Source organism: Leopardus geoffroyi, chromosome B1 (genome assembly GCF_018350155.1).
Source record: "Leopardus geoffroyi isolate Oge1 chromosome B1, O.geoffroyi_Oge1_pat1.0, whole genome shotgun sequence".
Classification (NCBI taxonomy): domain Eukaryota; kingdom Metazoa; phylum Chordata; class Mammalia; order Carnivora; family Felidae; genus Leopardus; species Leopardus geoffroyi.
In genome coordinates this window covers 108,748,684-108,764,076 of record NC_059327.1, presented here as the reverse complement: position 1 = coordinate 108,764,076, position 15,393 = coordinate 108,748,684, and the positions used below count along the sequence as shown (strand labels likewise).

Here is a 15,393-nt window from a genome sequence, read left to right as displayed (position 1 = left end):
TTTTTATTGATCGCATGTTGAGACAATATTTTGGATATATTGAATGAAGAATTCAAATTAATTTTTTCATAGTTTTCTAAAGTGGTTACTAAAAAACCTAAAATTACACATGTGGTTTACACTTGTGACTCACATTGTATTTTTTTACTGAGCAAATACGGTTTAGTGAAAGACATTCAGGAAAACAATCAGTGTAACTTGGGCTTGTGGAAGAACAGGATTACCAGAAGGACTAAAAACTTATTCTGATTAGGTGTAGTTTTTAAAAAGAAAAGGGGATTGAGGGGAAGCAGAAAATTTCCATGAAGAGCAAGAGTTCAATCAGTAATTAAGAGAGATGTGCTCAATTTAGGTGTCAGGCAGATATCTAGATGGGAATGAACAGATTAAGGTGGGTAATAGGTCTGGAATTCATGAGTAAATTGGAGAATGGAGATACAGATCTTGGAGTCATTACTCTATGGAGTCATTAATTTATCAAAAGCCATGAATAAATTCTACACCTGAAATGTAAACTTACAGAATGTTTAATGATACATACTAAGGTTGGGCAAATAATTAAGGTATTGGTAGTCCTCAACACATTTCAACATATTTCAATGAATTTTTATTGAGTATCTACTGTGCATTGGGTTTTGGTAGTATGTAAGACTTCAGACATGAGAAACAATAAAATATCTTTTGAATGTAAATTATTTATGTAAATGTCTTATTTCGGGCCTGAGATACTGTGCATTTGCAATAAAAGTTTCAAAAAGTATTTGTATTTGATATTACAAGTACAAAAAGTATTTGATATTAACAAATAAAATATAACACAATATACTAAATAAAGCATAATAAAATGCTTCATTTGTAGAAAGGAGATATTATGGAGATAAAGACTTCCGGAGCAGAGAAATTTTCTCATAATTTTTAATGCTCTAGATTCTTTAAAGTATTGATTCACTGCTATATTTATATCTCCATTAAATTTTGTGACTGTAACTTGATTTGAGGAAGTTGCACTTCTGGATCTGATATCCCTGATAGAATATCTGTTGGGTTGCAGAGGAACTGGGGACACCTGGGTGGCTCAGTCAGTTGAGTATCCAATTTCAGCTCAGGCTATGATCTCGCGGTTTGTGAGTTCGAGCCCTGCATCTGGCTTTTTGCTATCAGCGTGGAGCCTGCTTTGGATCTTCTGTCCCCCTCCCTCTGCCCATTCCCTGCTTGTACTCTCTCTCTGAAAAATAAATAAATCTTAAAAAAAAAAAAAAAGAGTATCCGTTGGGTAGCAAAGGAATTGAAGAGAGAAATATAAAGAAAGGGTACAAGGAAGACACTCTTCTGAATAAACTGAGGAAGAGGTCAGCAGGAAGAAAGGGATTTCAACAGGATGGACTGAGATGGAACTACCTTGCTCCAAATGGTGATTAGAACAATAGCAGGTAGCAGCACAAAATCATTTTTGGACAGTGATGCAGAAGACAGTTTCCCATTTTGACCAAATACAATTAATTATATGTTTAAGATATATATATATATGTTTTATTATTAAAGGGAGTAGAAAACATATTCTTGTTTGATGAAAGAAGAGATAGTGACTTGAATCTTATACATTATTCTTATAACAAATATGTTCCAGCATAACTACATCAGGCCTTGTGCTGTTACTTAAATATATTTTCATATAATGCTTACAGTAACCAAATGAGTAACACTTTATTGTCTCTCTTTTACAGAAAAGGAAACTGTGACTTAGGGAAATTCCACAAATTGTCCAAGGCCCCACAGCTAATGAGAGGCAGAACTGGCATGAGAACCCAGATATCCAAAGTTTACTCTCTTAACTTCCTGGTTATACTTTTTATGTTTGGAATTTAGGGAATATGTATATAGATAAGAGATAGGGAGATAGAAGAGGCTAGGATGATAAAGGAAAGGAAAAAGAACCATCTATTGATTAAAACCTTAGGGGAGCCTGAGTGGCTCATTCCGTTAAGCGTCTGACTTCTGCTCAGGTCATGATCTCGTGGTCCGGGAGTTCAAGCCCCGCATCAGGCTCTGAGCTGTCAGCACAGCTCAGAGCCTGGAGCCTGCTTCAGATTCTGTGTCTTCCTCTTTCTCTGCCCATCCTCTCTTCACACACACACACTCTCTCTCTCAAAAAATAAATAAATATAAAAAAATAAATAAAACCTTAGATTTTAGAGGAGAAACAACATTACTCTAGTTGCCATACCAGTAGTAGTATTTATTCTGAAGAAGAACCAAAGATACTATATCTGTTATTTCACAATTTCAATAAATGCAGAGCTCTCTTTCTGCTTTTCCCATCCACCTCACTGGCTCACACACACACACACACACACACACAAATGTTCATTTGCATATATATACACATACTAGGTGCATATATGTACCCATGGCTACATTGTGTTCCTGTAGTTGAGATAAAATCCTAAATGGGAGAGTACTGGATTTCTTTCTTTTCAAAAGTTGGCCAACATTATTTTGAGTTACCTCCATCAAGCAAATGGCTAATATATATTCTAGCCACTAAAAACAGACTTTTAAGATATTATTCCACTATAAATTGTTTCTGTAACTGAAAATAAATCAATTATTCATGGCAAAGGGGACACTTTATGTCATATTAAAACAGTGAGATAGAAGAACAAAAACTACATAAGGTAAAAATAAATGAATTTGTTGAAATCGAGGCAAATAAAATCTCTAAACGGAATAAGAGTATTTTTTTTTAGAAAAAATACAGTAATAAAAGGACTGTAGATTTTTCTCACTGGCATTCTTCCTTGTTGCTTATTCAGTTCTTTGGCAGCCATTGTTAAATACATGCAAAATTTGGTTTTGGATGAGATTTGTAATATAATTTTTAGAGACTGGTATTTGACAAGCTTGTTATTACCTCTTGATGTAGGCTTATAATCAAATATTATTCCTGCTTTTATTAATGTGAAGTAATCAATGATCATACTTGTGAGTTAGGCAACTGGAAGAAGGAAAGAGGAGAAGACATTGTCTTGCTTAAAGTTTTTAGGAAGTTCTTTAAAATTTAAAAAAGTATGTAATTCAAGACCATGAGATAGAATTTACTTAAAAATTTAAAGCATTACATATATTAAATTTGACTCAATAATTCTGACGAAGTCTGAAGTGGGTAACAATTGGGACAATCAAGATATTCTTAAAGCTGAGATTTTTCCTGATTTATTATAATATTCCCAACGCCCAGAGTCCCTCCAAGTAGTTTACTATAAGATGAGGATGAATCATATAATTAAAATTTATTTTTTCTTCATAATCAGTCTTAATAAGAAAAAGGTACACGCTGGTTGAAATGAAAGAGACTGGGTGGATTTGGGGGAATTCTGCTCTCTGATGTCTGTAGATAGGTGAATGATACATTACTTAGGGGAAAAAATGAGAAAATGCCAAAAATGAGTTACATTTTTGCAGATATGGTGATGAGTTGTATTTTGACTTGTGTGAAATTTTACTTTATATGAAAAATATCTCCCCATTTTTGTATAAATATCTCTGTTACTCCACTTAGAAAAAAGTTAGTCTCTAGTCAAAAAGAAAATATTAGAATACAAACTGGAGGAAACCAGTGAACCAACAAATGAAATGTGAGAGGTCTAAATACCCAATTATTGTGATTATCGCGTGCTTAATGCAATGTTTTCAAGCACATGATCATATAAGTAATAGTAAGTTTGAGAATTTGAGTCTCAAAGTTAACACAGGAACAACCAAAGCAATAATTTGTGATTTCTATTCACTCATGCCCAAGAAAAACGTTCACATTTTCTCAAAAAGATCAAAAGCCTCTAGACACAGTGGGGAAACAAGGGGAAAACAACAAGGAAACAAAACTTTTCAAGAAGTATAAATCCAAAGTTGAATTTTGTAATAAAATATGTGAAAATTCTTGATTCTTTTTCAGATTAGATTAGATTTGCTTGCTTAAAACAACAACAATAACAACAACAACAATAATAACAGCAACAACAAAAACCAAACAAACAAAACAAGGATCTTCAGTTTCCTTTAAAGACAATGAATTATGTTATGCATAATTTCTCAATTTGCAGGAAAAAGTAATATTATTTATAACCTATAGAAAAATTACTCTAGACGAAGGATGGATCTATAGGTAATGTCCCCAAAGCAGCTGATTTACTGTTCTGTTGAAATTTTACCTCCATGGATCATGCTGAATAGATTAACAAAGCCTTACTATGTCTTCATTGAAAAATGGGATAAAAAATTCAAACAGCATGACAATCCTCTCCACGTAGGAGAGGAACCCAGGACAGGAAGAGCCATCACTCCTCTTCTAGAAATTAATTGTTGGGTGGCATGGCTGGGAAACAGTTCAGGTTAGAGAATTAGTAATGTTTAAAGAGGTAAGTTTTCGATAATATATATTATATATATGTATATATATAATAGCCATTAGAAACATAATCTTCTGCAATAGTATATGTATTGGCATATAGAAAAGTCCATGCTTTAAAACGATTGATATAATACTACATAGAAGGCACAAGTGCCCCACACTACCTGTAAACTCATGTTGGTGTTTTCATTCCATATCTTATCAATCAAGTTTTTTTCTTCCATAGATAGTGAAAAAATATATAAATACTACATCACTGTCAAGGTGGCTATACCTACATTACTAGTGTGGTAAGATTTTGGACCCATGGAAAGATGGCCTTCTACATACTAGTTGATACTACACAGAGTATGCATCCTTACTCCTTTTTCCCCAAATGTCTGATAGGTTTTGTTGGACCCATAATGCAAAATCCACTGAGAATAGATTGCCTTGCCAGATAAAATAGTACTATTGGTGGATGTGAAACCTTTTCTCTTACCAAAGAAAAACAGACAAAAACACATGGGGAGGCGAAGACTACAACTTCACAACTTCTCTAGCAAGGCAAGGAAATTCATAAAAAGGAGGAAAAAATATGTGGACTACCATAAATAATAAATGCTCAAAATAAGAGTATGGGATCATAGCATTTCTTCTCACCACAAAAGCAAATTTGTTTTTAAATTAGCAAAGAGAAAATGCAAGCCCTTACTCAGATACTGGGTTACTGCTAACTTCATTTACAGATATCTCTGTTCTTATCTTTTCCTCAAGATTCTCATTTGTCACTTGCATATAATCAGGGTTCCCAGTCTTATGTAGAGTTTCTGGAACCTTATGGTTAACAGAGGAACTGGGCTGTGTCATGATGTCATGATACCCACACTGGAAACTGGATAATGCCACAAAACCCCACATTACTTCCCAGAAGCTCACATAGGGACGGATGCTAGTAATTGCCAATGCGTGCATATATAACCAATTTCATTTTATGAAAAAGATAGAAGGAAATTTATTCACACAGTCTTCTGTTGACAGTCACAAGTGCATTAAGGGGACAAAAGTTGTGGGGTTTGTTTTTCTATTTAATAGTAAAAGGAAGCATCCTTCCAGCCTTGGTTCTTGTCTCCAGTGCTATCTCACTTTCTGCAGCTCCTGTCTCAGCCAGGATGGCAGAGGCTGCCCCAGTCTATGTAGCAGTTTGGACAGTTCCACGTTATGATCTCGGTAGTAATTAGAGAGGAAAGTTCTAGACTGAAAAGCAAAAAGCAAAAACAAAACAAAAACACAAACAACTTGAAGGAAGTTATTCATTAAAATGATGCAATCTACATTTCTTAAGAAAGTCTCTTACCATATAGGTGTCTACAAAGATGCATTTCTTTGTATTTTTGTTCAGATGCTACTTATTATTACCTTTTGAAAAGATTTGGCAGAACTGTAGCTATAAAATAAAAGTCGGTCCAGGTATATCTTTTCTGGATTATATACCATTAAGGCAATTCTTAATTGTATTGCTATGCAAGGAGAAAAGTTGATGAGAGGTAATGACACTAAAGAAGAATGAAGTAGGGGCGCCTGGGTGGCGCAGTCGGTTAAGCGTCCGACTTCAGCCAGGTCACGATCTCACGGTCTGTGAGTTCGAGCCCCGCGTCGAGCCCCGCGTCGGGCTCTGGGCTGATGGCTCAGAGCCTGGAGCCTGTTTCCGATTCTGTGTCTCCCTCTCTCTCTGCCCCTCCCCCATTCATGCTCTGTCTCTCTCTGTCCCAAAAATAAATAAACGTTGAAAAAAAAAAAAAAAAAGAATGAAGTAGGGAGCTGTTGTGGTACCAAATCCACAAAAGTGAACCAGAAACACATATGTTTCCTTTAAAATTGATCATTTGCTGTAAAACTGGCCATAGCATAAAATGTGAACATAATCATACATGCTGAAATTCATGATTAAAGAAATGACTTGTAACTTTTGTTTAAAAAAAATTTTTTTTTAATGTTTATTTATTTTTGAGACAGACAGAGCATGAACGGGGGAGGGGCAGAGAGAGAGGAAGACACAGAATCGGAATCAGGCTCCAGGCTCTGAGCCATCAGCCCAGAGCCCGCCCGACGCGGGGCTCGAACTCACGGACCGCGAGATCGTGACCTGAGCTGAAGTCGGACGCTTAACCGACTGCGCCACCCAGGCGCCCTGTGACTTGCAACTTTTAAAAATATTTTCTATGTTTATTCAGGACAAAAACTGATACTTTCAAAACAACAGGAATTTTTACTTCAAAAATATTATGATATCTCATTATAAAAATCTTTATAATGAACTTTATTGTGATTCTTAAATTCTTAATCAAGCTGGAATGATTGGCCCTTTTAAGATGAATGGTTAAAAAAAAGAATTCTCAAATATATCCGTATTCTTAGTTTATGTTTTCTTTTATTTCTGAGAAACAGAAAATTTATAATTGGGCTTTCTCTCATTATGTCACTTACTTCATATTATAACCCAAAGAACATTGTTTTGTGTCTCTGATAAAATAGTAGATATGAACACTTCTGTGTCACTATAGGCAAGCAATGATCCAAACATTATTTTCCATCTGGTCAAAGGTACGCCATCTCTCTTAAGCCCTTTCCAATATTTTAACACAAATGAGTCTTTTCCCTCATAAAACTCCCTTGGCAACTTTTGTGTATACCGTGGAAATGGACTTAAGACAACTACATTTTGTCTTGTACCATCCATCAGGCATTTCATTACATTTCTTCCCTTAAACCAGATTGTAAGCACTTCAAATTCTGGATAAGATGTTTATAGAAGTAGTGAGAACCTTACGCTGATTTCTTGGCATTAAAGTGATTTCTGAAACCCTTTTGAAATTACGGATTTCACAGGTATAGTTTAAGAAGGACATTCTGGTACTTCTATTTCCATAGTAATACCTGAATCACTTCCAGCCTCCCTTTGCCTACCTTGTCTTGAGACAGATACTCATTACATCTGGCTCAGCTATTGATAACTGGCTTCCCAACCCTAGTCTACCTCTTCATACCATCACTTCTATCTATTAAGAAAAATTTTTTCCTGCTTTTGTAGTTTGTCGTTGTTTTATGTATCTTATTATATATCAATGAAAACAATTAATTTACCCTCCTATAATAAATCTGGGTTCGTAACTATTTTATCCTGTATCTTCTCTTTGATATTGTGATTTATATTATAAAATATATCTTTGTTCCTTACCCCTTCTGCTGGCACAAAGCTCCTAAAATCCTTGGAATTTCCTAAATGAAAGAACGATAAAGGTATCTTTTGTTATGTTAACTAAGTAGCTTCTAGACCCTCACCTGGATGAGGGCTGGTTGCCAGGAGAATCAACCATGTGATTAGAAGGTTGGACTTTAAGTCCCACCCTGCTGACCTCCTAGGAAAGAGGGCTTGGAGGTGAATCAACAATTACCATTTGCTAGTGATTTAAACAATTGTGTCTATGTAATGAAACCTCCAATAAAAACCCAAAAAGGACTGGGTTTGGAGAACATATGGAGATTTGGGGAGAGTGGCTCATTCATAGAGGAGGGCTTTCCCCATACCTTGATCTATGCATCCCTTCCATCTGGCTATTCCTGAGTTATATTCCTTTATAAATAACATGTGACCTGGTCAGTAATGTTTCTATGAGTTCTGTGAGTCCCTGTAGCAAATTTTGCTACATTAAATGTAGCAAAAAGCATTTGCTTTGTTGTCACAAAGCAAATTTGTGAACAAGTCCCTCGCAAATTCTGTGAGTCATCCTAGCAAGGAGGAAGCCAATGAAATTTTCAATCTATAGCTGGTTGGTCAGAAGCACAGGTGACAACCTGGGCTTGCAACTGGGATCTGAAGTTGGGAGGGTGAAGAAACAGTCTTATAGAAATGAGCCCTTAACCTGTGGGATCTTATGCTATATCTGGGTAGATAGTGTTAGAAATGAGTTGAATTGTAAAATACCCAGCTAGTGTCTGAGTGTTGACTGGTGTGGAGAAACCTCCCCACTCACATGTTATATTTGGTAATCAGAACCCTTTACTTTCCATTCCTTAACTCATGCATGGTATAGGCATTATATACATATATTTAATATCTAATAATAATGTTTATGTATTTTATCTGAAATCACTTGTTTAGTAAACAATTCATTTAAGTACTTTACACATTTGGAAAAGTGTTACTGTTCACTAAGTATTTAACTTTCAGTTGTACCCTAATGGTAAACAATTTCTACAGATATCTATCAATTATTAATCTTTGTCAGTCTATCTATAGTCTAAATATATAAAACATTGATAGCAAAGAAAGAGAAGAAAAAGGAAGCCGATTTATTGTCACTCATTTTGAAACAGTTTTATGCACAAGTTTTACCAGAGTATTTCAGAAATTAGGAAAGTATTACCTCTGGATCCATGGGTGGATATTTTCGGCCTTTGCTCTTTCCAAGACATTTGGTTTTTCCTCCTTCCAGGAGCTGACACCAAAAGCCCTTTTGGGGATCAAACCTAAAAAAGCGCAAATATATAAGTAATTGTAAAAATATAATCATTATAACTTATGTACATAATTTTGAGTGAGAGAGCCTCACCAATTGTATAAAGAAAATGCACTTTGGGGGGCACTTGGGTGGCTCAGTCTGTTAAGCATCCAACTCTTGATTTTGGCTCAGGTCATGATCTCATAGTTTGTGAGATATAGCCCTGCATAGGCTCTGTGCTGACAGTGCTTGGAATTCTCTCTCTCCCTCTCTCTCTGCCCCCACTTGCATACTCTCTCTCTCTCTCTCTCTCCATCCCAAAATAAATAAATAAACATTAAAAAAAGAAAGAAAGATAACTTACCTTGGTATGCCCATTGTTTCAACTTAATTTAAGTCAGTACTACACATATTCACTGAATTGGTTTGAAAGTCTAATTGAGATTATATAAACTATATGTTATTATATATTTTTTAATATTTCTACTGTAATGAAAAAAGACCCATAAATATTTAATCCAATCTTAGGTTGAAATTATTAACTTAAGTTCCATATTTTACCTATTCATTCATAAAAGATCAAGGACCAATCATCAAAACTATAACCCATATACGCAGGACCTTTAAAATATTTATTTACTTATTAATATGATTTCTTTATCAAAATATATTAACAAATTTCTTTGAAATCATTCAGTGGTATATATTAAAATGACTAAATGTAATGTAAATATACTTTTGTGAATATAAACATGAATTAAAACTTCTAATTTGGAAAAGTGCTGTAGATTTTAAAGTTCAAAATATTTACACTTTTTAGGGAGGAAACTGAAATTGTAAAAATATAATTTATCATATATTTTTTTCAGACAACATGAGGCACAGGCTATGCAAGTGGCAAGTGAAAGATTAGACAACTTTTCATTTCTTTTGCTAAAGGCAAATGATCCTATGGGATAATTCAGGTCCCTATACTCTTAAAAAAATTCTAATGTTTTGTTCCCACGGCTGCACAAAGTTACAAAAGAAAGGATGCGTGGCCTAATTGTTTAAACTCAGATATATAAGAACTTTTGTTTAGGACTAATAAGATAGGAAAAATGGAAGAATAAACAAATAAGAAGAGAAATTTTAAATTTATTGCTATGGGACTTGCTGCATGCATAAAACATCGAAAAGGTTTGCATTTTTGTTGCTCAGCAGATGTTTTAGAAGGATGAAGCATAATTGACTGGGATGTAAAGTTAATTAGTTGCAGAATATTTTGTTGCCCTGGGCCCATTCCTATAATACCGGTGCACCTGCAATTTGCCTCTGCACATATGTGAACTCATTTAGGGGGAGAGGGAAATTTTCTTCACAGTTCCCTGCCCAACCTATTATTAGAGACCTGATCCTTGCAGTCCAGGTTGTCCTAGTACATGTTATCAATTAAAATTAAATACATCACTGGTTAAATGAATAAAAGGAAGACAGTCATTTCCAACCTGGACTTTTCAATCTGCTCCTTGCCTATCACAGTCCTTTCTCTAGTTTTCATTAATTTCCCAAGAGGAAAAACAATTCAGCATGCTCTGCAAAATGAGATGGGGAAGTCGGCATAACTGTTCCCCTAAACAGCATTTCTGCCTCAGGATGAGAATATTTAACTGCATTAAGGTAAAATACAGTTCTTGCAACAAAGCCAAGATATTTATACACACGCTGAGAGCATCTCCTTTGCTCTCAGGTGTGTGGAGGTCCCAGGATGGGGCACAGTCTCTTCCTGTTCTCCACAGCAGCTGTTGTGAGGCAGAACTGAATACAACTTGAGCAAGAAGAGCCATATTGAAAGTCATTCTTTTAGATAGGGTTGTCATAACCTTGACTCCATATTATTTTGCTGTCCTGGTTTCGTTGATTGCATTGATGGTATATACTATAACAAAGGACATTTATTTTTTCTAAGTTATATGAATTCATTATTTTACAGTTTTATTTCAGTAGGCATTAAATTGTGAAATGAAGATGCAAAGCCTTTTTCAAATAACTGTTAGACAACTCTGAGGACATGAATTGGTTGCCATATGACTTCTTTTATTACAGTGAACATCACTATAGTCATTAATTTTTGTGATGTGAGACATATTAAAAGCCATACATTCTGTACTTGTTTGCAATCTCTTCTTAAAAAGTATGATTTTACAGGTTTATTGAACCACAAGCAACTATTTGTAGTAAACAAGATAGAACCATTCCCTAAACTACTGCAGGGAGGTATGGGAAGACAGCTAATGTCAATAACTATTAATGTAAAACGTAATATAGGAAGCTTTGTCTACTTAATCAACAGGGGCATGCCTTGTATTGTTATTGTTTCCAAGTGTAGGTAAAAACTTCATTAGACTTGTTTGAGTGGATAAGGAACAACCCAATCTTATTACTGCTTTTCCTGTCCTTCCATTACCCTCTCTAATTGTCTAATTGCTGATTCTAATCTGCTGTGAACTGGGAAATTATATAATCAGGCTTGTTAGAATTTTGTCTAAAATTTAATAGGCTTTGTATCAGGCCTTGTGAGGTAGTCAAGTACATGCCCTTTTAAAATATTGTTTGGCTTCTTGGAGGTTTTGTTTGTTATTTTGCTTCTTTACCTCCCCCCCCCCCCATTTTTAATTATCCAAGTATATGGTTTTATTTTTCTAAGATGACAGCAACAATATCTCCCCTCCCATATTCTTTTCTGTAGAATGCCCTTGCCCCTCTGCATTGGGGGGAGAGGCCTATTTCCCTTTCTTTGGATTTGTACTGGCTTTAGTGTCTTGGTTGTGATCAATAAAATGAAGTATAAATGATGCTCTGCGACTTGCGAGGCTAGGTCAGAGAAGGCCATGGCTGTGTTGGATCACACTCCCTTGACAAATCACTCCCTCTCAGAACACAGCCACTACACTGCAGCAATGCCACACAAAGAGGTCTCATCCCATTGAGCTCAGCCTTTGAGCCTTCCCAGTCCAAGAGCCAGAGATAGGACTAAAAAAGTGAAGCCTCCAAAGATTCGAGTCCCTAGCCATTTGATTCATACCCAAACAGTCACATTCCCAACTGTGTCCCCAGGTATTATGAGCAGAGATAAGCTGTTCTGGCTGTGTCCTGTCTGAATTCCCAGCCAATAGAATCTATGAGCATAATAAAATGGCTGTGGTAATATGCTGGTGGGTTTTGGGATGGTCTGTCATGAAACAGTAGATAACAGGAAGAATAGATGTGATTATATTTGGTTATACACAATTTAATAAATGCAAAGTAAAACATGAATTTATCCTTTTCCCAATTCTGCCCGAAATACTGCTCATTTTCACAGAGTTAACAATGGCCATCAGCATTTCATTTCTAACCTGTGAATTACTTGGGGGAAGAGACTATATTTTTTTTCACTTTTTTAACCTCAGTTTCTGGGACAAGTTCTGCACAGAGTAGGCATCTAAAAATGTACTTAACCAAACATACATTGGGAAAAAGCTCACAAAGAGGGGAATTACAAAATGCCTAAAGGTTAGCACTTTGTAAAATACAATATTTGTGGTATTCAAAAGGAAGACACTACGTGAATAATGAGTATACTCCTTTGATTGCTTTTGAGTAGCATAATGATGTATAAATTCATAGCTAGTATTAATGATGCTATATACACACCTACCAGTATAATTTATGATGGCAAATAATGGAAATGAAATCAAGCATGAGAATAGACTCACGTTAGTGCTTCAGAATAATTATAATGAGGTGTAACTCCCAGAAACTTCTGGACTTCATCCATCACAGTAGCTGGGTCAGATCTCAGCTGCTGTCCATCAATAATTAGCAACTATAAAGTAAAAAATAGTCACTTTGTGAAGAACAAAACTAAATTAAATAGACTGAGCTGCCCCACTTGACCTGGTATGACATTAATCAATTAGGTCAGTGTGAATAGGAAGAAAATATGCATCACTTAGAACACATTTTAATATTTACTATTCTTGTATCCTTCTAAATAAACAACAACTAAAGTTTGCCATAGGCATCATTTATAACCCTTAACTAACTTGATTGTTAATCAGAAATAAACATAGACTCTCTTGATTTAGTAGCTCAGTAGAAACTCGATTTTCCATCTGTCATGTAATCAGATAATTATCCAGCCTACAGAATCCCATGAGCTAACTTTGGAGTGAAAGCCTTAGAAATGGCATACAGATGAAAATTACTCATCTATTCTCCTTATAAACAATGACAGAGAACTGAGGTTTCAGTTGTGACCTGATCTGGAGTAAAGAATATAAGCAATATGCTTTCTTCAAATCCTTACCTCATGTTCTATCCCACATTCCTGGAGCTGTTACAGTATTTTCCATTACGACTTTCTTTCCTTATAAAAGTCCTACAGGACAGATGTCAGAGTCTCTGCACATGGTATTCCATAAATGTATTGTCTAACAGGCTGTTCTATTAGTAGTTGAGTTATTGCCTATGAAACACGTGATGTCTTCCGTATGATGACTTAGCACTTTGAGACCAGCTACTATCCAAAAGAAGATCCCAAGAATATGTTTCACAGCCACTTAATATTTTAAAACTATTATTGACATTAAACAATGCAAAAATTGGGTCACTTGGGTGGCTCAGTCGGTTAAGTATCCAGCTCTTGATTTTGACTCAGTTCATGATCTCACAGTTTGTGAGATTGAGCCCTGTGTCAGCCCTGTGTGCACTGACAACACAGAGCCTGCTTGGGATTCTCTCTCTCCCTCTCTCTACCCTTCCTCTGCTTACTCTTTCTCTCTCTCACACAAAATAAATAAATAAACATTTTTAAAAATGTAAACATCCACATATCTTCTGTAGGTATGATTGTCTCATTATAAATTGCTATCTGTGGCAATGTTATTTCTTACTTTGTCTGTCAAGTGCAATACAACCAAGATATAATAAACAGAAGAAATTAATTTTAGGACTTTACCTGAGAAGTAGCAAAGTAAGTTAGCCATCTTTCGATGTGGACTGCATACCATCCAGGTACGAGGCATCTCCTTTGCAAAGCTTTCAGGTCTGGTGAGGCCCAGTGTCCGGTGGTAATAACTTCATAGAAATTAAACCTCAGGGCAGCTGGATCTTCATGAGATCGTTGGTGCTTTAACAAGAAAGTCAATTGTAAAATTGATTTTTTTAATGCCTGCACGGGTATGTGTGCATGTGTGTGTTTGATGTATGTATATGTGTGTCTTTTATTTCCAAAAAGTAATGAAAAATGATAAATTAATTTTAGAATGAAAAAATAGGGGGAAGAATGCATATATTAAAACTCAGGCTTTGGCGTATATACATACGTCTGTGGTTGTCTTCATGTCTAAACTGTTTAGGTTCAAGACAAGAGACAGAATACAGGATTTTCTTGATGGGTCTGATTAAAGTGAATAGATGTCAGGGACTAGACAAATCAAGCCCAATGAAAGAGATTTAGATTGGCAGGAGTAGACTCACACTTTACTTTGCTCATTGTTTTAATACAGCTACTCCTGCAGGTTCTGACACTTTCCCCAAGACCGCTGTGTAGCAGATGCTGTGAGTACAGAGAAAGCAGATGTCTATTCCTAATGCTTGTTTAAGTGTCACAAGGAAGTTGACATTGCCCCAAATCCTTTCCTTTTGCTGTCCTGATGGTTTCCGTCCAACCCTGCTAATTTGCAAGTACTCCTCCGCTACTACTTTTCAGTACCAAATCCTCCTCGTCTTTCCTATCGAGCTATCATTAGTCAAGCTCAAGAGCCCAATATAAAGAGAGAGGAACTTAGCAGTCAATACAATTTCATAAGCACCCACAAGCTCCTTACCAGAACAAAGAACTGCAATCGATTCTGGAGATAAAAGGATATAAGCAAAATGTCCTATCTTCAAAGAAATAAAAATTTTATATGGGAGACAATAGATTAACAGAGTGTAATAAAGTCATGTATTTGACTAGAGGTACAAATTATTTGCTGCGGTAACCAGACCTATAAGCGATTAGTTCTGGATGAAAGATGAAGGGTTTGTTTTTTAATGGTTGAAAATTTTAAGCTAAAATGTAATAAGAGAGATTTTTATAAGTAGAAAAAATAAACATAGAAAGTAAGAGAACTTTTTTCCTTGAGTGAAAACGGATGAATTGATTTTGCAAGACAACTAAAAGTTTAACATAAAGAAAATTAACTGCAGGATGAGGATGGGAATGTGTTAGGACTTGATACATTTGTGTACCAGCAAGTAATCTATGTGAGTTAGAAAGAAAAATCATTAAAAAAGTAAAGATGATTAAGAAGTGGTTAAACAGTGAGTGGTAGATTGGTGGAACAAATAAAACTTTTGAAGTCCTCTCATTTTTGTATATTTATTGACATTCTTATATGTATATGCATTATGCTGAGTACATTGAGACTACATAATACATAGAATTGATATAATATATAGAAACCACATACTATAAATAAAGAAACATAAAAATAT

The 15,393-nt window shown here is 35.4% G+C and overlaps 1 protein-coding gene across 3 annotated transcripts in view; it reads right to left on the bottom strand.

Annotated features, from left to right (window-relative positions):
* Positions 1-2,215: 2,215 nt before the first annotated feature.
* LOC123593421 (bifunctional heparan sulfate N-deacetylase/N-sulfotransferase 4) overlaps positions 2,216-15,393 on the bottom strand; it is a 424,939-nt gene continuing 411,761 nt past the window's right edge. For 2 of the 3 annotated variants that reach the window (XM_045469197.1, XM_045469186.1), the window contains exons 12-16: positions 13,871-14,041; positions 12,627-12,736; positions 8,815-8,917; positions 7,626-7,666; positions 2,216-5,644 (exon numbers count right to left, since the gene is read on the bottom strand). In XM_045469197.1, the coding sequence (XP_045325153.1) occupies positions 5,551-5,644; positions 7,626-7,666; positions 8,815-8,917; positions 12,627-12,736; positions 13,871-14,041 (519 nt within the window). In that variant the 3' untranslated portion in view covers positions 2,216-5,550. The remainder of the gene's footprint in view (positions 5,645-7,625; positions 7,667-8,814; positions 8,918-12,626; positions 12,737-13,870; positions 14,042-15,393) is intronic. The other variant, XM_045469207.1, reaches the window with a different exon arrangement.